General features: G+C 50.3%; 1 protein-coding gene across 7 annotated transcripts; it reads left to right on the top strand.

Moving 5' to 3' along the window:
• The first annotated feature begins 926 nt into the window (after positions 1-926).
• Positions 927-21,805, top strand: MYCBPAP (MYCBP associated protein). Of its 7 annotated transcripts, none has more exons than XM_081272979.1 (19): positions 927-1,044; positions 7,815-7,942; positions 8,731-8,890; positions 9,042-9,145; positions 9,904-10,087; positions 10,379-10,494; positions 10,998-11,148; positions 13,527-13,642; positions 13,731-13,846; positions 14,279-14,390; positions 14,892-15,081; positions 15,553-15,740; positions 16,504-16,650; positions 17,016-17,432; positions 17,820-17,941; positions 18,613-18,728; positions 19,244-19,395; positions 19,564-19,734; positions 21,660-21,805. In XM_081272979.1, exons 1-19 carry the CDS (start codon positions 1,002-1,004, stop codon positions 21,759-21,761), a joined length of 2,835 nt encoding a protein of 944 aa, XP_081129105.1. In that variant the 5' UTR covers positions 927-1,001; the 3' UTR covers positions 21,762-21,805. The 7 variants fall into 7 exon arrangements, with proteins under 7 accessions (XP_081129105.1, XP_081129104.1, XP_081129107.1 ...); XM_081272978.1 differs by lacking the exon at positions 927-1,044 and adding an exon at positions 1,070-1,261; XM_081272981.1 differs by lacking the exons at positions 927-1,044; positions 8,731-8,890; positions 9,042-9,145 and adding an exon at positions 1,070-1,261.
• Positions 21,806-22,735: the final 930 nt, after the last annotated feature.

The raw sequence follows: 22,735 nt of genomic DNA, 5'->3' as shown, positions 1-22,735 counted from the left end.
TATGACTTGGGGGAGGAGGAGAAGGAGTGGGGAACACTCAGGGCGCAGGGGAACTGACCAGCCCAGCTGACATCCTTCCTAGATTCCTCCTTTGTCTAGGGCAAACTGTGACAGAGCTCATAAATGGCCCAGGAGACAGTGCCTTGGGACTTGGGGAAATCAGGTTCAAGTTGTGCTTCTTGCAAGTCTGGTGATTTTTTTTTCCGCCCTTTCCTCTCTGGAGCTCAGTTTCTCCATCTGTGAAATGGTTATAGAGTATTCTCTCCTTCGGACACCATCATGGTTTTGAGAATTGACAGAAAAGACATTAGAGTTTGTGAGGGGTGGGCACTGTGTTGGGTATTTTAAATGTTTACTCACTTAATCCTTACAGTGGTTTTGTGAAGGAGGCAATGTAAGTGAAGAAAACAAGTGACTCAGAGAGGTCAAGGGGCTGGCCCATGAACACACAGCTAGCAATCAGGCAAGGTTCGGATAGGAACCCAGTTCCGTTTGGCTCTAGAGCCTTCATTCATCATTGGACACAGTTACTGAGCAACTGCTCTGTGCTAAATTTGGGGTTTGAGGAAGGGTCAGGCGGTCCTGCTCTTATGGAGCTGACATTCTGGCAGCGAATGTGACCACAGACATCCTCAGGAACAAGATAACTCCAAAACGCGTTAGGACTCTGACAAAAGAAGCAGCAGAGACAGCAGGTGGGTGTATAAATTTGAGATGACAGAGAAGGGCTACTTTTAACTGGGGAATCAAGGACAGCATCTCCTTGGACCCCAAGTCGGGGTAAAAGCTTGGCTCACTTGGGAAGGGACAGAAGGCCAAAGGGAAGCCATCCCCGGCTTATCAGCAGGGCCTCAGAAGAACTGTCCCCGCGCGCAAAGGCCCGAGGCTGGCAGGTGACGTCACCGCGCTCGCCCACGCTGCCGTGACGTCACGAGTCGGCCCAGGCCTTCTCCGGTCAGAGCGCCGGAGCTCGCCTATGGCGGACGCGCAGGCGCGGCACGATGAAGAAAGTGGCTAACAAGCAGTCCCCGCCCAAGCTGTACGGTAGGTGCGCGCAGCCGCGCGGGCCGCTGGTTGCTATGGACGCCGCGGCGGCCGCTGGCGGGAGAGGGCGTGGGGAGAGACCTCACAGCCCCGCGGTCTCCGGGCCCGGAGGCACAGAGCCCCTCTGTAGCAGGGGACCGTACCATGAGGAGTTCCAAGAAGGAGTCCCGCACCAAAATACCGAGCAAGTTCGTGGAGCCCCCGGAGAACATGAAAGGTTGGCACTGGCTGCCTTAGGTGCTCAGGAGAACCCGACAGGGAGGCTTGAGACCCCGGGGTTCAGGACAGGGGGCCTGGAGGATGGGAGTGAAGACCACTGGGAAATGGGGTCCAGCACATAGGAACCCTAACCATGAGGGACACGTTGGAGACTTCCCAAGGGAGGAAGCCCCGCACACTGGGTCTTGGGGGTGGGGACACAGCAAGGGGGGGATTCATAGGGAGGCTTCTGGGATGAGTGGTTAGGGACATGTCTTGGACAGGACTCCACCTCTAACCATATCATACGATGGCACACTGGAGGTAGGATCCCTAGACTAGATGAGGTGCCAGGGAAGAGTTTAAGGCCAGAGGGGACAGGAAAAGCCGTCCTTGGGAAGAGGAATTCAGGAGTGCAAGAAACCACCTTGATGGGTGTCTAGGGGTGGGGATTGCACCTCAGAGTCCTGCTGGAAAAACCCAAAGAAGTGCTTAACCCCTGTAGTTCTGGGACTGCCTTTTTCTACCACATGACCTTTCCAGCCATATGACACTTGTCCAGCTTGTTTAACCTGGAGTGACTGCTTCCTGACTGTAGTTACCCTCTGGTTGCTGGTGAGAGAGCCACAGGTTTCCTGACAACAGACTGACCCCCAGGGACAAGTTCCCCTTTGCAATTCACTCCATCTTTGCCCTGCCCTTTGTTGTTGTTTTGTCTTGTGGTGCTGGGGATCAAACCCAGGGTGGATGCTTGCTAGGCAAGTGCTCTACCACTGAGACGCATCCTCAGCCCTGTTTTCATTTATCCAGGACCTGCTCTATGTGGACACTGTGCTGGGCAACAAGGGTATTGATAATGTTACTGGCAGGGGTCTGAAGAATTTCTAGAGGGGAACCTCAACTCAGGATGAAGGGGTCCTTCATAATTGTCATAGAAAAGAATTTCAAGATGTGTCAGAGGCACAGTAGAGATTTAGATAGGAAAGCAAGGAGTACACATTCAAAGGAGATGTGGGCTATCTTGAGAGTGAGATGGCCTTTTGGGGTATCGGGCCCCTCCACCCTCACCAACTCTGCCCCTGGTACTGGGGATTGAACCCAGAGCTTCACACATATTAAGCAAGCACTTTACCACTGAGCTAAGTCCTCAGCCCTTTTTATTTTATTTTGAGAGAGGGTCTTGCTAAGTTGCTTAAGGCCTCACTTAGTTGCTGAGGCTGACCTTGAACTTGTGATCCTCCTGCCTCAGACTCCTGAGTTGCTAGGTTTATAAGTGTGTACCACCATAGACTGCTGGGGCTCTTCTTTTAAAGGGAACTTGAGGGTGGGTGGGCATGGAAAGGTTTGTGAGGATGGTGTTAGCCTGGAAATCACAAGACGATTTGTGGTGGTCTTTCAGTTCTCAGGATCTTCATGTTGATGCTGTCTCCTCTAATTGATTGACAGATAGTGTTTGAAAAGTACCCTATTCTGTAGGTTTCTTAAAATATGTCTCCATTTGTTTAATCTGTTCTAAAAGTACGTTATACAAGGCAATTTTCATAAGCAAGTGAATTTGTAGTAGATTTAAGATTGTGAGAGAATATTTGTAGCCAGACCAGAAATTTGGGAGTGAAAGGCCTGGGGAAAAACTAGACTGGGGAGGGCCAGGCCTACAGGGATATGGGCCTGGGGAGAAAAGGTATGAGAAACTTTAACCAAAGCTTTCAGACTAAAGCCACAGTCTTGTTTTCCTTCCTTTTATCTCTTTTCTACTTGTCTTCTATTTCTTCTATCCTCCCTCAGTCTGAAGTGTATGACCCCAGCCCTCTAGAGAGGACCTGGAGGAGGATTCAGACAATGCAGAAGTATAGAGGCTGGGATGTTAGTGCCCAGGAGGATTAAGGGGGCTCAGCCCCTGACCCAGACTTGGGATGGTAGAGTTAAGGGGGAAAGGTTTTCTGAAGAAGGTGACATTTATGGCAGATCCAAAAGGAAAAGAAAGAAGAAAAAAAAAGGAATGGTTAGTTTCTCTAGGTCTAGAGAGATTTATGAACATGGGCGCCTGAGGAGGCTGTGCTGGTAGGCAGGGACCAGGCCATAAAAGGCCTTTACAGGCGAGGTCAGAAAGTCTGGGTGTGCTCTTGTAGGCCCCGGGGGACCCAGCCTCCGCCGTTGTGTCAAAAGCTCAGTGCAAGGAGAGGGGCAGGCCTGCGCGCAGTAGGGTCCCCCAGGAAGCCCAGAAAACTAACAAGAGCCTCGTTGCTTTTCAGTATAGCTTTCTTTTATGCTTCTTCATAGTATAAAAGGCTGATGCTGTTTCATGACATACTTTCTAATAGTTAAGAGAGAGGGGAAAAAAAATACCTGGTTTGCTTTCCCAAGGGCAGTCAAGGGCTTTCCCAGCCACTGCCTCCTGCTCTCCTGTTTCTGCACCATCTTAATCAGACTTGAACTCCTGCTGTAAACAAAGATTTTTCACTGCATATCTGTTTTTAATAAGGGGAAAGTTTCATTTGTAAAATAGCCCTTAAGCTAAGAACATGCACCAGAATGAGGAGGGAGAAAAAGAGTGTTTTAACGCGGTTTCCAGAACCATGGTGCATGTCTGTAATCCCAGTAGCTTGGGAGGCTGAGGCAGGAGGATCTCGAGTTCAAACCAGCCTCAGCAACTTAACAAGGCCCTAAGAAACTCAGTGAGACCCTGTCTCAAAATAAGATATAGAAAGGACTGGGGATGTGGCTCAGTGGCTAAGCATCCTGAGTTCAATCCCTGGTATGGAGAGGGGAGTTATTAACATGCAAGATTTCTTTTTTCCAGAATGTTCTCAGGGAAGCCTCAAATGTAGTAAGATGGTACTTTCTCCCATATAATGCAGCTGCAGCCAATGAACAAATATAATCTCATAATCTAGTGCTGTTTCTCAAGGTCTGTGAATCACAAGCAAAAAGACAAGCAAATGTGGCAACTGGAAACCTGTTTAGGGACCTGGGAGCCCTTTGAGTCCCGGATTTCTCCCTGGTCTTGTTCTAAGAAACACGGAAGACTCCTGGTCACACCATGTCCCCCTCCCCCACCAATTATAGCTCTACCCTGGTAGGGACAGCTCCTGCCTTGATTTCCCCCAGTGCAACCCTGAGGTCAGAATTTCCCACAGGCTTTAATCAGCACTTGGAAACAATAACATTTAGGTAAAACAAGCCAAGAATGGAGTTCAGGTTAATTCTCCTTCTTTAGTTCCTCTCCCATCCCTACTCCCAGCCTAAGGGCTTCATTTCCAGTCTCCTTGCTCTAACAGAGGTGTCCCTTGACTGCCATCGGCAAGAAGGCAGGTGTCTTTGACCGCTCAGGCTTTCAGGAAGAGCAGAGAAAGGCCACTCTGTGTCTTACCAGTGGCCCCACTCAGCCGACATTTCCAGAAGAAAGAAGAGGAAAGAGCTGGGCCTGCATGGGTTCAGTAGTGACTTACTCCACCACAGGGCATCCTGCAGCAGGCCTCAAAAAGCCCCCTGGAGGCTCATGCTTCCTCCCTGGTCTCCCTGCAGTCCATCTGGCTCCCCTCCATCCCGCTCTGACATGGATCATTCTAAATGCCACTGTCATCAGCTCACTCTCCTGGACCAGAGGGTAGATGCCAGAGCCATGCTTCACAGAGCCGCCTTGCCCTGGCTTCCTTCATCCCCAGCAGCACCCCACCTCCCCAGCAGGGCTTCTTTGTTACCATGTCCCACACTTGCCTGTTCATCCCTGCTGCTGCCGAGCTCAGACGGGGCCTTACCTGGAACATCTCCTTTCTGTGTTTGTTTCTTGCAGTGCTGGGGATCGAGCCCAGGGCCTCACACATGCTAGGCAAGCGCTACACCCCCAGGCCTCTTTACTGCTCCACATGTGCCCCCTCCATGTTCTCAGGATCATGGGAAGCTGTCTCTGCAACTGTTCCTCCAAACCTTCTTGAGAGCCTTCAATTCTGTGACCCTCAGGGCTCTGTTCTTCTCTGATGCCTAAGCAGACCTCTTGGCTGGGCTTCTCAGGCAGGCTCTTGTGTTTTGTGATTGCTTTGTGTTACCGTCTGACTCATCTTTCAGTCCCTCAACAGGAGAAGCCATATCATAACCTTTTATATCATCTCATCCATCATTTATAACACATTGAAGGTCCTTGGATCCACCTCTAGGATGAATTTAACTTTAAAATATATATCTCATTTTCATGGCCATTTTATTAACTGAAACACACCCTTTCCTGGCGGTGTACAGTAACAGAGCCCTATTGAACTGCATCAAGATAGCTTTCTCAGAAAAACTTCAGACCCGAGTCTCACTGACTACTTCAATCTCAACCAAACATGAAGGATTAGTTTCTGTATCACTCCAAGGGATGGGGGTTGGGCCCCCAGAAATCTTCAGCAGCGTTGATAGTTTGTATGTACACGTGGTGATGCTATAGCCACCAGAGAAAAACACCATCTGGAGAATGTAATCCCTTAGGAAGATGTAGACCAACCAAGGTGATGGGCAGAAAAAACAGATGTCCTGAAAAAGATGAATGATACCAACATATTTACAAAAGCAGACTTTCAGCTGGTTCTAATTTTCTTGTGGGCTGCCACCAGCTTTGGTGTGTTTGTGTAGAAGGGAGAGAAGTAGAAATCAAAACCCCATGCTGCATCTCCGCGCATGGAGGCAGATCAGGCCTAAGCTCAGGTTGAGCTGCTCAGGCCTGTCTGTGTGGATGTCATGAACTCCTGCAGACCCTGCAGTGGAGGACGTGGGCTGCGGCTGATGGGCAGAATTCAGAGTTATGTTTGGAATGATTCTGGCTTTTCTTTCCCCACCCCTCACCCCATCAACTATGTAGACATCTCTTAAAAGGTAGTTTGATTTTGTCAGCCAACACCCTTGCCTTGATATTTTAGTGCTATAGTCTCTTAAAGATTAGGATACTTAGAGAACTGTAGATAAAACCAAATTTTGTTTTAAATGCCCTGAAGTCAGGGCTTAGGTTTTCTTGTGATTGTTTTGTGTAGGGCCTTACTTCAAACAGTTCAGAACCAGAGGGGAAAGGACGGGGTTACCAGCCAGAGAAACAAGCAGTACACTCAACACATTTGTGCCAGGTCTTGGAAGGCAGGCAGCATCCTGGTCAGAGAGTGCCCCTCTTCTGTCCCATGTGATGTCCATGTAGCGTGTCCCAGTAGCCACCGGAGAGATGCACACTTCAGTCTCTCCACTTTGTTCCAGTCCTGTGAGCCCCTGTCACCGTCAACCACTTCATTATTGCAGTTGGCTTCTAGATATCCTGGCCCATCCCCGCTGCCTTGCTGTGGACCACAATGTAAAGTCCTCTGCCTGGCTCAACTCTTCATGGTGGACTCCTGCTTCCCTCTCCTGTTCTGCTTCCTGCCTCCCACCTCGCTGCGCTCCAGCTATTTTAAAACACACGAGCTGCCTTCCAGAGCGGGGCTCCCTTTCCTCCTGCCCCCAGCCCGCTTCCTGCTGCTCCTTGGAATGTCTCTTCCCAAGCTCCATTTCCCTCGTCTGACTGGGCTCCATCTCTCCCCCTCAGTTTAAACATCGCCTCCTTGGGAAGCCTCTCCCGACCATGCCACAGACCCAGTGGACCCCTGGATGCCCCCTAGTGCCCCAGCTCAGGTGGCAGCCTTGTCTCTCATGAGCTGTGTGTCCTTTGAAGACACCTGCTGTTTCTCCCCAGAACCCAACACAGTTCCTAGCACAAAGAAGCTGCTCCACATTTTTAAATGAAATAATATGAAACAGATGGTCAGAGGTGCATGTTCTGCTCCCCCCCCCCCCAGAGCATCTGCATTTTAACCAGTGTCTTGAGAAACTGATGCCTTCATACAGAACAGACCAGTGCCAGCTCTGGAAGAGGCTAAGAAAACAGCTAGCCCAGGTGTCCCAAAGCACTGGGCATCAGAATCCCAGGATTTAATTTATAAAACTCCCTTGAGTTTAAAAAAAAAAAGAAAGAAAGAAAGAAAAATGACAGCTCTCTAAGGCCAGGCAAGCAGTACCCAGGAAGCTGTAATTGTCAAACTCCCCAGAAGATTCTGAGGCAGACATTTAGGAACCACTGATTTAGTCCATTTTCCTCTTTTCACATATGGAAGACGGAGGGAGGCCCAGAGAGGTCAGGCAATATGCACCAAGGTTGTCCAACTTGTAAATAACACAAGCAGAAATGGAATATATATATATTTTTTTTTTAATCTCAGTTCTGGCTACAGAAGTCTCAGCCACTAGGGCCAGCTTGGGGGAGTGGGTAGGACCTCCCCCAGGAGAGAACTCCCACCCCGCCCCAGCCAAGTGCTATCCAGACCATCTTGGCAGCCTCTGCTATCCTGTCCAGGTGGCCAGCTCTGCCTTTACCATGCAGTCTAATATGGATTTATTGATTTGTTTACTTTATTTTTGCAGTGTTGGAATTGAATCCAGGGCCTAGCTGCCTCGCACACGCTGGGCAAGCACCCTACCACTGAGCTGCACTCCTAGTCCAGGATTTGTAATTTTATTTATATAGTTATATGTACAGAAAGCTCTTTGAGCACTTCCAATTTTTTGCTTCTTTTCAGAAAAGAAGCGGGCCAAGGCACCTGAACAGCCCACACCCCCCATCCAGGAGGAGCCTGAGCCCGTGAGCAATGTCCTACAAGGAGATGACATTCTTGCCTTAGCCATCAAGAAGGAAGACTTAAAGAAGGTAAGGATAAAGTGCATGGGTCCCTTGCTGCTGACACTTTGCTACCAGCCTGTGTAACCTAGAACATCAGCCATGCCAAGGTCTCTCCAGTAGCCCGCTACTCACAGGGGCATTTTGTGGTATGGGAAAAATCCATTGAACACAAATTCTATTCACTTTACCATCTAAAGGATTTTACTGTGCTGTTTGTTTTAACATTTCTTTTCTATTTTCTTTTCTTTTGTGGTACCAGGGATTAAATCCAGGGATGCTTAACCACTGAGCCACATCCCTAGCCCTGTTTTATATATTTTTTTAAATTTAGAGACAGGGCCTCACTAAATTGCTGAGGCTGGCTTTGAATCCGTAATCTTCCTGCCTCAGCCTCTTGAGTTGAGCCTGTGACCGCGCCCAGCTGTTTTCCCATTTCTGAGATTCATGTAGAACCACAGGAGACAAGATGATGCCATACCTTGCTTCCCAGAGGGGACGTGACACTATCCCCATCTCACAGATGGGAAAATGGGATGACTCAGAAAAAGAGATCTAGATGAAGCTGCTGATCCCCAACCCCAGGCCTTTCCTGAAAGAGGCAGCCACTTCTCACCTGAACTGTCTGGAGTCATCAAGATATTTTTTCCTTCCAAACATTTCTGCCTCTTGTCTGTTACATCGGCGATTCCTGGACAGAGCTGGGGAAACACACTGGTCAGCCCTCAGGAATTCCACCAAGAACCAGGGCAGAGAAGATGGTACTGCTCTTCTACTGCCTCCTCTCAGGTGGAATTCTCTCTTTGGTTTCTTTTTAGCAACACAGTCCTCGCCTTCCCGAAACAGAGGACAAGCCTTTCATTTCCCAGAAATTTATCATCCGCAAACCCAAACCCAAGGATACTAGGAGGAAGATCTGCCACTTAGTAGCACATCCTGCTAATCCAGAAGTAGCCACAAAGCCCCTCGACTACTCTGGTATGATCAGTCTTGACCCTGGAACCCCCGGGCTTTGAATTCAAGGGTCAACTTTGAAAGAAAGCCGGATCCCCATTAGAAAGGCAGCCCCTTGGGTAGGTCACACCAGCTACCTATAGTTTGTCTTTTTCCACCCCTCTTTTCCCCCCAGGTCCAGGTGACCACTTTGATGGCAGTGATCAGATCCTGCCTCACCACATCTTGGGGAGTCTCCAGGACTTTAAGAGAATTGCGATTGCTAGAGGGAACACCCAGGTTCGTTTGTGTCCTGGCTCAGAGAAGTCACCAAAGCCACTTTAGTCTCCCTGCTGGAGACTCAAGCAGGACCTGGACTAAAGAGTCAAACCAATCTCTGGGCCTCAAGTCTGAGATAATCATTGACCCTCCCCCAGGGTAGTTTAGATACTTTGGTTACAAGTCCCAAAAGCCAGTTGAAGCTGGTGTCAGCTGAAGTCAGGGATTTGCTCTCAGGCTACAGATGTTGCCTCACGTACCTGAAGGGGGAGAGGACATGGGTGTATATAGGCCAAGCCACCAAGGCACTGGGATGCAGGGCCCAGCTCATTGCTCTCTGCCACTCTGTGCTGCTCTCCCCAGTTCCGTGGTGGAGGAAGGTGGCTTACCACTGCTCCCTGAGTGACCTCCTCATCATGCAGTGCTTCTCTGTTGCTTAGATACTTTGCTTTCATTGGGCAGGTGCTAAGGGGCATGGGGACATGTAAAAACAGCTCCATCTCCCTGGGCAAAAGTGCCAGTTAGCATCAGTTGTGAGGAAGAGGCCATGCTGAAAGATGATTGCAACCTCAGAACCAAGGTTCCTTTTGGAGGAAAGAAGGGAGGGGCTGACGCCTGATCCCAAAGCCTCCAGGTTCTGATTTGTTTTCTGTCACTTGCCACCCTGCAGTCCTAAAGAGGGATTCTCAGCAGAACAGGACAATGGTAGAACCTAGGTGTCTGGAAACTTCGGCCTGGGCCGACTCACCGCTTTCCATGTGCTCACGTTGTCCTTTCAGCTGGCTGAGCTGATCCACATCCCGCCCAGTCTGATGACCCTCATCTCAGCTAAGGAAGAACCACAGCAGAAAGACCCGAAGGAAGAGAAGCGACATCCCTGGGTCTCACCTCCTCAGCAGAACTTTCTGAAAAATTGGCAGCGTCACATCACCCTGCGAAAGAAGCAGCAGGAAGCCCTTAGTGGTGAGCAGAGTGGACAGGGCTCCTGCCTGGTCTCCATTTGGCTCGAAGGCTCTGGTGTGTGTGTGTGTGTGTGTGTGTGTGTGTGTGTGTGTTTTCTTTCCCCCCACCTGTCCAGATCCTGGATGATGACCACATTTGTGCTGTTCATTCCCAAAAGCTTGCTGCTCCTAAATCTTAGTTTATTGGTCCTATAATCAGGCTGGCCAGCCCAGCTGCCCTGTGTAGTTCCAGGGCCCATTTGTTCCGATTTGGTGCATTCTAATAGCTGCATTCTTGCCTCCTACTCTTAAGAGCATCTGAAGAAGCCTGTCAGTGAGCTGCTGATGCACTCCGGGGACACCTACAGACAGATCCAGGAGGAGCGGGAGCTCATTGACCGGATACTTCCAACACAACATGATGGGAAAGTAAGGGCGGCCATTCCCAAGTGCCCGGTGCTGGGCTATGGGGTCAGGGGTTGGGACTCAGAAATGACTTGTTTCAGGTTGCATACTTGGGGAGAAAATAATCTGTGCATTGCAAAGCATTGCAAAGCCCTTGGGACCTTTACTAAATTTTGTTAGTGGATGTTTGTGGACTGTTCAATTAAATAATTAAGCCTGTGGTGGTCGCCAGTAGTCAGTTTGTCACTGAGTTACTATGAGTTCTAGTGTTTGTCTCCTAGAGGCTTAGTCTCCTGCCTTTGAACTCCCCATCAGTGAGTACCAGCACCTGGACCAGCTTACATTATCTTTCTGGGGTCAGTAGAGGCTACCGCAGGGCATCCTGCAAACAAGAAAGTGGGTACTTTTGCCGTCAGGGCAGCAACAGGTTCCTCAGAGAAAAGTCTGTGGTGCCTGTTTTCCCAGGCCCCCACAAGCTGCCAGCTGAGGCACTGACTTAACTTCATTGTCCTCTCTTTCCTTACCAGAGCTATAAGGATACCAGTGTGTTCTGGAGTCCACTGGAATACTTGGGAGATGAGATGACAGGTCTGGTCATAACCAAAACAAAAACTCAGCATGGCTTCGTGGAACCCATTGCTCGAATCAGGAAGCCCCGGTCCATCCAGGTGGAAACAGGTGAGCAGCAGGGCTGTGAACCACCTGGCTTCTGGTACCTGGCACGGGAAGCAGGGCAGTGTGGTGCGACCAACATGGCCACGCTCTGAGGTAGACCTGGGACCAAAGCCTGGTTCAGTGTGATCTTGGGCAAGACCCCACCCTTCCTGAGGTTTAGTTCTGCCTTCAACACCTGATAGAAATCACAGAAAGGGCAAGGTGGGAGTGAGGGCCATAGAGCTGTGCTATCTAGTGTGGCAGCCTCCAGGCACTGGCAGCCGTGAGCATCTGGAATATGGCTGGTCTACGGAGTGAAAGCACCCTGTTGGTGTAACTGCACTCAGCTTGCTTGCTTTCTTTCGTAGTTTTTAAAAAATATTTGTTTATTTATTTATTTATTTTGGGTCTGGGAATTGAAGCCAGGGGTACTCTACCACTAAACTACATCCCTGCCCTTTTTATTTTTTTATTTTGAGACAAGAGTCCTGCTGTATTGCCCAGCCTAACCTTGACCTTGGGATTTTTCTTGCCTTAACCTCTCAAGTCAACTGGGATTACAGGCCTGCCACAACTACACCCAACCTACACACCCCGGGTTTTGAAGACTAGTTTGAAAAAGTATATTTTATTAATAAGTTTTATATTGATTACATGGTGGAATGATAATAGCTTTGATAATCCATGTGCCGGGCGGGCTTGGGGCTACCGGGTTGAGGAGGAGCAGAGAGCAGCCCGAGTAAGGATGGGCTCTCACACCTCCTGGAGCCAGCACCCTCCAGGACATTTCCATGAGGAAAGGATGGTGGCAGCCCTAGTGACCCATGGGACACGGCTGGATCCACGTTCCAGCCGGATCTCTGGGCCAGAAGGTGATTAAAAAGATGCTGCTCAACACAGCTGTGCTGCCAGTCGCAAGGGCCTCCCTCTAGATTTTTCCTGACCTGATGGATTTGCGGTGATGTTCAGTCTCCTGGGGAATTAGGCTGGTGGAAACTCGCCCCGGAATCACACACGCCCAGCACGTTTCAGGATGGTGCAAGGGATTTTAAGGAAGATCCTGGCTGAGTGCCTGGGTGTGTGTGGCGGGGTTCTTCCAGCCTAGATGCCCTCAGGGGAACAGCTTCCCCCAACTTTTGTTCTGTCATTATGCAAAAGGGAAAAAAGTACTGAAGATGTACAATATGAATCCATTTGTGAGGAAATAGTGGATAAACTCAAACAGAGGGACTGCTTTACAACACCCAGAAGTGTCAAGGTCAAGAGAGTTAAAGGAAGACCGAGGAATGTTCCAGACAGAAGATTGACGTGACATGACTGCTGGATGTATGGAGTCTGAATGTTGTCGAAACTTGAATGGGGAGGGAGAGTAAGATGTGAGTTATCTATTAAGGTCAGCTCCTTGATTTCACTGTGGAGTGTGATCCCAAGGGGGAATGTCCTTGCTTTAGGAAATGCACACAGAAATATTTTGAGGCAGTTGGGCACAGTGGCAAATGCTTGTAATCCCAGCAACTCAGAAGGCTGAGGCAGGAGGATTGCAAGTTGGAGGCCAACCTCAGCAATTTAACAAGATTCTATCACAGAAAAAGAAATAAAAAGTGCTAGTATTGTAGCTCAGTGGTAGAGTACTCTGGGTTTAATCCTTACTATCTGTACCCCACCACACACCAAATAAAAGTATTCTGGGGTAAGAGGTGTTTGGTCAGTTATTTCTCCCCCCATGGTGTAGGAATGAGGATTTGCCTATACTCCCTGCTTTTCTGTAAGTCTGTGAGTATTTCACAAATAAAGCAGTAACAATAATCAAAATTCAGCTAATCAAAATAATAATAATAGTTTTGACATATTGAATTAAATAGACTATATTACTAGGATGAAGCTTATCTCTTTACCTTTGCAGTATGGCATCAAGGACATTTGATCTGACCCATGGCTGGCTTGTGTGGTTTGTGGTGTTCTGTTTGCAGCCCTGTTTGAGAGCTTGCCTGCCTGCCTGGGTTGAGATCCCTGCTGGGTTGGGTTTCTGAATTCCCTTAAGGAATTTGACCCTCTGGCCCTCAGGTCCCTATTTGCAGAATACTCATGATAGCATTGTGAGAGGGTTAAAGAGGAGACATGAGTTATGCACATTAAGAAATTCTGGCTCATTGTCAGTAAAAGGTAGCTGCTCTTGTTCTTCTTATTGTAAACCGAAGATTTGGCTCTTTGGAAACTAATCTCCTAGGATCTCCAGGGCTTCTGGGGAGCTCTGGGGCAGGAGTCTGGCTGCCCCAGGAAAACTGTAGTTTTTCACCTTTTTCAGAAATGGTGTCAAATGGGTGTTTTCATGGGCCTTGAATAGTGGATGGGGAAGGGGGTGTGACAGCAGCCCTGCTGAGTGTTCTTGGACCCCACTTTAGGACTGCCAGCCCAGAAGGATGCGTGGTACCGCTATACCTGGGATCGGAGTCTGTTTCTAATCTACAGACGCAAGGAGCTACAGAGTATCCTGGCTGAGCTGGATTTTAGCCAGCAGGTTGGAGAGCCTCCAAGCCCAGTGTGAGGTCCCTTGGGGTGGTACCTGTCTTCAGTCAGCTAATGTGTCCTTTCTCTGTCCCTCTGAGGATATTGATGGCCTGGAGGTGGTGGGCCGAGGGCAGCCATTCTCATCTGTCACGGTGGAAGACCGTACAGTGTTTGAAAGGCTCCTGGAAAGCCCCCCTGAAGACAAAGTGCGCTTGTGAGTGGGGCCTGCACCCCAGGGAGGAGGCTGAAGAGTGTGGCTTCCCTGGGTGGCCACAAGTACTGAATGGCAGGCTTCTCTCCCTGCAATCAGGGTGTCTCCATGCCTGCCTCACTAGTGGCTCCACCCACTCCGCTAGCCATAGGCTTCGCAACACCTGTGCTAGCTTTTCTGTTGCCATCTGCTCTTTTCTAACAACTTGGGTGGGGGTTTCCAGGTTAAAAGGGCCTTCCAGCCCCTCCCATTGCTGTTCAAAGAGAAGGGCTCTGGCAGGAGGGCCTGGGAAGAAGCTAGGCTGGAGCAGGACTGATCACACTGTACTGCAAGGCACAGCCAGTCATGTCCCCAGACTGCTTGGCAGTCATCTCCATGGGTTCCATGTGGCCTGAGTGTGCGGCCTACAGGTGAATAAGTCCTTGATTTTTACAGAGACTTAGTGGACAACTGCCCTGATTCGGTCTCTATGCCTGTTCTCGGCCCTTCACTGCTATTCTGTGGGAAGCCAGCTTGCTGGATCAGAGGCAGCAACCCGCAGGACAAGGTAAAACTGCCTCACCCTCACTCACCTACTGGAAGGGACTTTCATGGGTGCAGGTCCAAGGTGACTGTGACATTCATAAGGAGCCTTCATGGTCTCCTATTTTGGGTTTTTATCTGGTCATACTCAGCATGTCTGAAAATGTTAACAGCAACACTTACTTGAGCAAGAATAAAATCACAAGCTACCTACTTTGTACCCTGACCCACCAGGTAAATAAACAAACTCACAGAGATGGGACTTCCAGAAAGTTCCAAAATATTATTCTAATGTTAAGGAGCAGAAATGTTCATGGGGTAGAAATTCTCTTTGTATTATTGATAGTGACCTCAGAGACAGCCACTCTTGGGGTATGACACTACTTTGAGGCTATGGGCCCTGGACGCCTGAAACATGGGACTTTGGTTGTTAAGCCAAGAGAAGTCACAGGCAAACTGGGAGGAAATGGTCACCCTAAGCCAGGGCCTCCAGCCTAGACCACCCTTGTGTCTCCTCCTTCCCCAGAGGCAAATAGGAATTGGTGTTCGATTGACTTTCGAAACCCTTGAAGGGGAGAAAACATCTTCAGAGCTGACTGTGGTCAATAATGGCACTGTGGCCATTTGGTACGATTGGCGACGGCTGCCCCAGCTGGACTCTTTCCAACACTTGAAGAGAGACAGGATGCAGCAGTTTTACTTTAACATCCGGGAAGGTACCTAGAAGCTTCCCTCCTCACTGGCTCCGTGTCTGGGAGACACCAACATCTAGTTAGTACCCAGCTACCACAAGCTGGAGCCCCAACTCCCAAGCTTGTCCCTCCTGTTTCTTCTGTGACCAGTGTGGTCTAACTATTTCTATCTGTTGAGAGTGATGGGTCTCTTGAGAACACAGGAAGGTGAGCCACTTGGGAGCAGGAATATTCTAGGGGCTCAGTTATCTACATGCATAGGCCTGGGGCTAGGATCACCAAGTATCCCTGCTTGCCTAGAACATTCCAAGATTTCAAGCTCAAAGTCACATATTTCAAGAATCCTCTCAGTCCTGGGCCAACCAGGATGGTTGGTCACCAGACCTGGACCTTAGTTAACCGCATGTGTTTAGCTTAGGGCTTAGTTAAACTTCTACCTGTGAACTTAGGGCTCAACTAGCACCTCCTCCTTGGAAACCTGTCTCTACCTCCCAGGTGTGATTCTGCCTGGGGAAACGAAAAACTTCACCTTCTTCTTTAAGTCTTCGAGTGCTGGCATCTTCAGGGAATGTTGGGAGTTCAAAACTCATCCCACCCTACTGGGAGGGGCGCTCCTGCAGGTCAACCTCCACGCAGTCTCCCTGGCCCAGGACATTTTTAAGGATGAGAGGAAGTTGCTGGAGGTAAGGGACCTGGAACGTTGGCCCCTGGGGACATCAGATAGGTTACTCTGGTGTTCTTTCTGGCTGTGCCTGGAAGGATCTTATTTCTCCCAACCCAAGAAGTTAATTTTTCACAAACGGGTACCTACTCTTGCTTAAATACTTTCCAGAGTTTTGTGTATAGAAGATGAGGCAGGCAGGCTAGAGGAGGGGCTGCTCGCAGCAGCCACGCAGGGCCCCGACTGAGTGAGAGATGAAACGGTGCCTTAAGACGCAGACTGCGCAGGGTATTCCCTGGAGTGCAAACAGATCATGTGACCCTCTGTGCCAATGCTGTCTTTTGTTCACTGCTGTCTGGTACTGTGCAGTGGAGTGGCATTTAACAGACAAGACTTCCAAACCAGAGATGACAATTTAAATAGCTTACCTCAACACCCCACCCCATAAGCTGACATCCTAGTAAGTATGAGATGGGAACTGGGAACTGCCACCCCCAGTTCTCAGAAGTGTCCCTTCTGCTTCATCTTGGGGAAATCCAGATACCATTCAGGAGCAGCTGTCCCCCAGGAGTGGCCTCCTCTGGACCCTTTGTATCCTGTTAGGGAACAAGGAGGTGTGGGAAGACCAAAAGAGTTTTGAGGCTTGGGACAGGTACGTGTGTAAGATAGATAATAGCAGGAATTTCGACCCGAGGAAGCCACAGTCCCAGGGATCTGGCTTCCTTCAAGTTTGCATGGGTGCTGGGAGCCTGGGCTGCCACCTTATGCCACTTTCCCTTCCTCAGAGCAAGCTGGCCACTCATGATGCAGTCTCCATAGCGAAGGATGTGCTGCAGGAGCTGCTGAGGGGGATCCAGACCCCGGAGCGCATGCCTTCACCCGTGGATGCCTATCTCACTGAGGAGGAGTTGTTCTGCCATAGGAATCCTCACGTACGGGGTGGCACCACGTGTGCCCTGGGCAGTTTTGGGACCAAACCCATCTGTGTGCCAGACACAAGTAACTCACTTTCTCCTTACACCAGTCCTATGATAAGATGTGGGTACTCTTATATCCTCATTTTATACTGAGGAAACTGAGACCCAGACAGATTAGGGAATGTGCCCGAGATAGCTAGTAAGTGGGTGCTTGGTAGGGACAGGGCCTCACAGACTCTTTCATCCAAACCCAGACTTTCTTGGAAGTCCCCCCCCAAAAAAAAAAAGTTTTAAATTGAAGGCTGGAGGGGGAGTGGGAGGGGGAGTCCCCCTGGCCTCAGCCACTCACTCTCTGCTGTCTTCCGGCTCCTCTGCTGCAGCTGTATTACCAGCACCATGTGGTACAAAACCTGCATCAACTGTGGAACCAGTGCAGGATCCTGTCTGCCAAGTCTGAGGAAGCCCGGGCAGGTGAGGAAGAGCACCTGAGCCCCAGGGTGCCAGTGACCCCATCTGCCCATCTGGAGAAGGAGTCGTCAAATGTGGACAACATGACAAACTTCAGGAACCCAGTCAGGGAGCCTCAACCATCCCGGCATGAGAATGAGGCCCACAGCAACTTTCGAGATTACTCCACGTTCCAGAAGACTAGAGTGGGGACCAAGATTTCACAGAGGAAGAGCATCATGGAGGAGATCCTGGTGGAGATCCCAGAGGTGGATAGCACATGGAGCCCTTGCGAGCCACCAGGTGTCCCCCTGACTGAGTGGAACCTCTGCCTGAAGGAATTCAGAAAGGTGTGTCTCAGACCTGGAAGGGATTAGTGGAGAATGGCCCTGGACAGCTGGGCACACTGCTCCTTGCCCCAAACCAATTAGCTCCATCACCTCATGGGCAGAGTGAGTGAACCTTCCAAGGGCCCAGAAAAAGTGATCTTTTGACACAGTTTTTTCCCCTGGGATCCTCAGGAAGCTTTGGTATAGGAAGAGCTCCTTCTGTGACCTGGCAAACCTCAGAGAAGGGGTTCATGACAGATTTCTGGGGGAGGTTCCAGGTGCCACAAAAGGCACCTTAGAGTTCATGGCTCCTGATTCTTCAGCCACCTGTCTCATCACTAGATGATACAGGAACCCCCATCGTACCAGGGCAGAATAGTTGCCCATGGTGCTCATGCCCCTCACCAGGCAGTGATGAAGCTCCCAGAAGACCACCAGAAAGAGGATGCCCTGATCAGCCTCAACAAGGCAGCCTTGGAGCTGTGCCAGGAGCAGAAGCCATTGCAGTCCAACCTCCTGCACCAGCTGTGGTAGCCCCCCCTCCCCATGTCCCTCTTCCCTTGGTGACATTTGTCAGGGAGTTCTTGGACTGAAGGGGCTGAACATCCCTTAAATTCAGATTGCTGAAGAATGTTCTAGGACTTGCCACAGCAGTTCCACAGCTGCCTCTGCTCCCTGGGGAATAAGTGCTGCAGAGTACATACCTTGCCTTGTCCTCCTCCTCCTCCTCTTGTTCCTTCTCAATGAGTAGAAGAATGAAAAAAGGAGATCCCAGTAAAAGCTTCACTTCTCTCTTGCCTGGCAGCTGCTTGGGTGGGCATGGGGGCCTTTTGCAAGGCTCTCAGAATACAGCCCCAGGAGCCTCATGCTAAAAAACTCTTGCAAGGCTCAGACCCTCCAGTGGGGTGGGCCCAAGCCTAACTGTAGCCCCAAACTATAGTTTAGATGCTGAAGTAGGACGGGATTCAGGGAGGCCTCCAACCCCAGTCCTGGGCCATCTTTTCTTGGCTGCTGCCCCAGGGAAGCCAGACTCCCATCTGAGCACTGGCACAGTACTGGTGAGGATGCCGTCTGCTTGGTGGCATGGCATTTCCATGGTAGTTCCTGGCACTAAGGTCTTTGAAGGGAGTCACCTAAGACTCTGCAGATTCAAGGACAAGTGGGGAGTGGTGGTTTTTCTCCAACACATCTTGCCCTCTAGTTTGCAGCTGTGGCGAGATGTAATTGACAGCCTGGTGAGCCACTCCCTGTGGCTAAGGGTTCTGCTAGGCCTGCCTGAGAAGGAGACTGTCTATTTGGATGTTCCAGAAGAGCAAGGTCAGACACTGAGCAGCACAAGTAGTCTTCCCCAGCACTCTACCCAGACAGCAGTTGTATCTTGGCTATTTGTAACCCTGTGGTGGGCACTCTGCTAGGTTGGGCCATGGAATGGGCATATGGTATCCTCTGTCTGCTGCCAGGATTTGGGGCTTAGAAGCTACCTTAATGATCGCCTTCATTCAAGTCCCCCAAGTTTGCAGGAAGAGTCCCCAAAATTTAAATGACCTGTCTGTGGCCATACGTGGGGCATGGTGGAGCTGGGGCTAGAACCTAGGCCTTCTGCCCCTGCCCCACAATCTTGTACCACAAGGTCACATGCCTGAATAAAGGAGCTCAGGGAAGTGGTGCCTGCCTCTGCTCTCAACCTATGGGAATTCTCTCCAAGCCTCTGAGAAGAGGGTTCAAAGCCTCACCCTTTGCTTTTCTGTCTCATTCCCAGCCCCCTCACAGGCCTGTGTTGTCAGCTAGACCGCAGGGGGCCTGCTACAAGTTCTTCCATTCACTCCCCTTAGATCGAAAATCACCTCCCATCACGGAAGTGAAGACGACAGCTGGGAAAATTGGGAAGGAGACAGATGGCCGGAAAGGAGCAATGCAGGAAAAGAAGCAACTGGGAATCAGAGACAAAGAGGACAAAAAAGGAGCCAGGGTGGCAGGGAAAGAGGCATGTGGAACACGGTCTGGGGTCTGGGGAGGGCGTCCAAGGGGCGGCAGGAACCTGGAGGTCTCTCCAGCACAAGGCCCAGCTCCCAGGGAACCGATGTGGAAAACCTACCCGCCCTACCTTGGGAGCTCCTGAAGGCTGTGTGTGTGTCTCCGTCTCTCCAAGCAGGACCGCATCAACAGCAAGAAGCAGAAGGCAAAGGATGACAAGAAAATACTGAAATCTTCAAGTCGGGACAGGCTTTCCTCCGACGACCCTGCCCCTGACAGCACCGTTCCTTCCCACGAACCCATAGATCCCCTGGTCAAGGAGAAATATATGCGGAGGATGCACACAGAGGTGAAGGGAGGAGCCCAGTAGCCAGCCTCCCCTCCCCCACACTCCCTCCCCCTGCGTCATTCATTCCATTTATTCCCCAAATGAGCTCCTGCTCCATCAGTGATGGAGGCAGAGCTGCCTCATGAGGGGCATCCTAGAGTGTAAGGCTGCCCTCCTGCGTGCGTGTCAGGAGATGAGCACTGTGACAAAGACCACGAATCGGGGTCGGCCAGGGGCAGGGGCCTCCCTGAGAAGGTGACACCATAGAAAGGCTTGAAGAAGGGTGAAGGGTAGCTAGAAATGTGTCCTAGGCAGAGGAAGCAACTCTTGCATTGGAGGGAGCAGGCCAGCGGAGTAGGCCACTGGCAGGCACATGGGGTGGCCACATGGGACTTTGTTGCCTATTGGGAGGACTCAGGATTTTCTCTGAGAGACTGAGAAATCACACAGTATCTTGAATGGAGGAGCAACATGGTATGGCTTAGGCTTTAGAAGGTCCTTCTGGCTGCTGTCAGGAAACAGACTCCAAGGGAACAGAGAACAAGGAAGCACTTCTCTTTCTGCCACTTCTACCGCTGCCTTTATGCGCACTCTGGCAGACAGGTTCCTTGGGAGAAAACTACACAGGATCATCTTTATCTCTCTATTGCTATAACAAAGTGCCACAGACTGGGTGACTTACAAAGAAAAAAGTTCATTTTTGATTCACAGTCTGAAGACTGGGCAGTCTAAGAACCTGGTGCCAGCAAGGGCCTCGCTGCTTCAACTCATGGTGGAAAGCCAAAGGGCAAGAAGGCAAAATACAGGAGTCTCATTTATAACCAATCCAGTCCTAAGAGAGCTCACACACCCCCCAGTACTGGGAAAACCCAGGGCTTTTGGTCACACTAGGCAAGCATTCTACCACTGAGCTGCATCCATAGCCCCTTTTATTAAAAAAAAAAAAATGAGACAGGGTCTTCCTAAGTTGCTGAGACTGGCCTCCAACTTGTGATCCTCCTGCCTCAGTCTTCTAGGCAGTTGGGATCACAGGCACCGCCATATTGGGCTTAGAACTCTCATGCTCCTAAAGACATTATGCCTTCTCGAGGGTGGAGTGTAGTGACTTAAGTCCCACCACCTCTCAACACCTTTACACTGGGAATCAAATTTCAGAGGGGAACAGGTCACATTCACACTGTAGCAGGGGTACATCCACAGGAAAGCCTTCATCGTGATCTGTTTTTAAGCAGCGGGTCCTAGGTTCTAGGTTCTGTTTTCTTTTTTGTTATTGTTGCTTGGGAGGGACGGCCACAAAGCCAGCTGGCTGTGTCAGCGAGTCTGTAGTGGTGCTTTCTCTTCCTCTGATGTGGACAGTTGGGAGTGAGGCTTACATCACTGTGCACTGTGGTAACACTCCAGATTTCATTTGATCAGAAGTTCCAATTGCTGCTGGTGACGTTACTGAGATTTCCGATGATCAATGGGGTCTAGAAAGGAATTAAAGGGCTCTGAGAACTCATGGGGCAAACTCTTCCTTAGCTCTTTGATATTAAAAATCAAATTGCTTAGGCTTGTGTGGTCCAGCCTAGTGGGGGACAGTCTTGGACTCCTTTCAGTATCTGCATCTATGATCTTACAGGAAGACAAATTGGCCTCCAGGGAGGTAGGAGTGGAATTGAGACTGAGCCCAGCCCCACCCTTGAGGGGCTAATGGGTGCTGCTCCCTGGGCTCTCTGGAGTTGCCCTTTTAACATCTGTAGGCTCCCAGAGCCCCCGGAGCAGGATTACCTCCCCCAGTAGGTCTGAAAAATAAAACTGTTTGCAAAAAACAGAAACTCTATAGAAACTCTTGAACTTGGTTCTCCTCTTTCCATCTCTTCTAGCATCTCTTGACTAATAGCTACCTTTCTGTCAGGTCTCCACAGAGCAAGCCCTTGCCTGTGACATCTGTCCTGTTCTTCCAGGTCTTTGAACTGCTGAATGTCCTAGTGACTGACCTGATGATCTTGGCTGACGAGCTCAGCCCCATAAAGAACGCTGAGGAATCTTTGCATCTCTGCAGCTGACTCTCGGGCCCATGTATCCTCCTGGGAAACTGGCTGATAAGTTAATAAAGAACCTTTAGGCTTCTACCACTTCCCCTGTGCCTCTGTGTCTTGGTGTTGGATCTCAGTGAGGTCAGCTCATGGCCCAGGTGCTCCCATGGCCCACCTGCCCCCTGATTCCCCTCTGCCCTGCTCCTGGAGCCATCCCCACCCGGGAGGTAATATAGAGAGCATGAACAGAAGCACAAATTGGTAGCAGGACAAGGAATGAAATCAGGTGACAGGACAGATAGTGTCACTTTCGTAGTTCCTGCGCCAGTCTGTCTTGGTTCTAAAAAGGATCATGCTTCTTGGAGCCAGGTCTTCCAAAGTGTCATCACCAAGTGTGATAAAGTGTGAGATTAGGAGAAGCAGAGCCCATGGGACCTGGCTCCTTGAGATCTCCCACCTCAGCTGGCCTCAGAGTCCAGTCCCCAAGAAGACACTACCACACCTCCTAGACCCTGGAGGGCAGACCCCTTTGTCTTCAGCCAGAGATTCTGGAATCTGTTTTCTCCCCGCTTTATGTTAAAGCAGCTGGCCTGACTTCACACTACCTTCCCTGTATAGAGGATGTGAAATGAGCTGAGGTCCCTGATCAGACCCAGCACCACAGGGTTTTCTAAGGGTGACACCCATGTGGGCAGGGCTCCTGTGTGGAGTGGGCCACAGGCTCCTGAGATTGGAGGATCACTCCCTGAACTGTGGCAGAGGGGCTTGTGGTCTGATGTGCTGATGGGGCAAGACAGGTGTGGGTGGGAGACTCAGGAGTGGCTCAAAGCCCCTCATATTCACATTTGGTGTTTCTGATAATGACCTCATGGCCTCCAGCACCCTCCAGTTGAGACCTGAGAGAAGGAGGTTCAGAGAGGGCAGGGTGCTCAGTTGGAGAGTCCTGAAGCCCCTCAGAGTGGCTGAGGAAGCCGGCTAGAAGCCCACAAAGGGACAGCCCCAGG

Source organism: Spermophilus citellus (genome assembly GCF_964194105.1).
Source record: "Spermophilus citellus genome assembly, chromosome: 17".
Taxonomy (NCBI): Eukaryota; Metazoa; Chordata; class Mammalia; order Rodentia; family Sciuridae; genus Spermophilus; species Spermophilus citellus.
The sequence above is the reverse complement of the archived record's forward strand: the minus strand, read 5'-3'. Positions and strand labels throughout refer to the sequence as shown.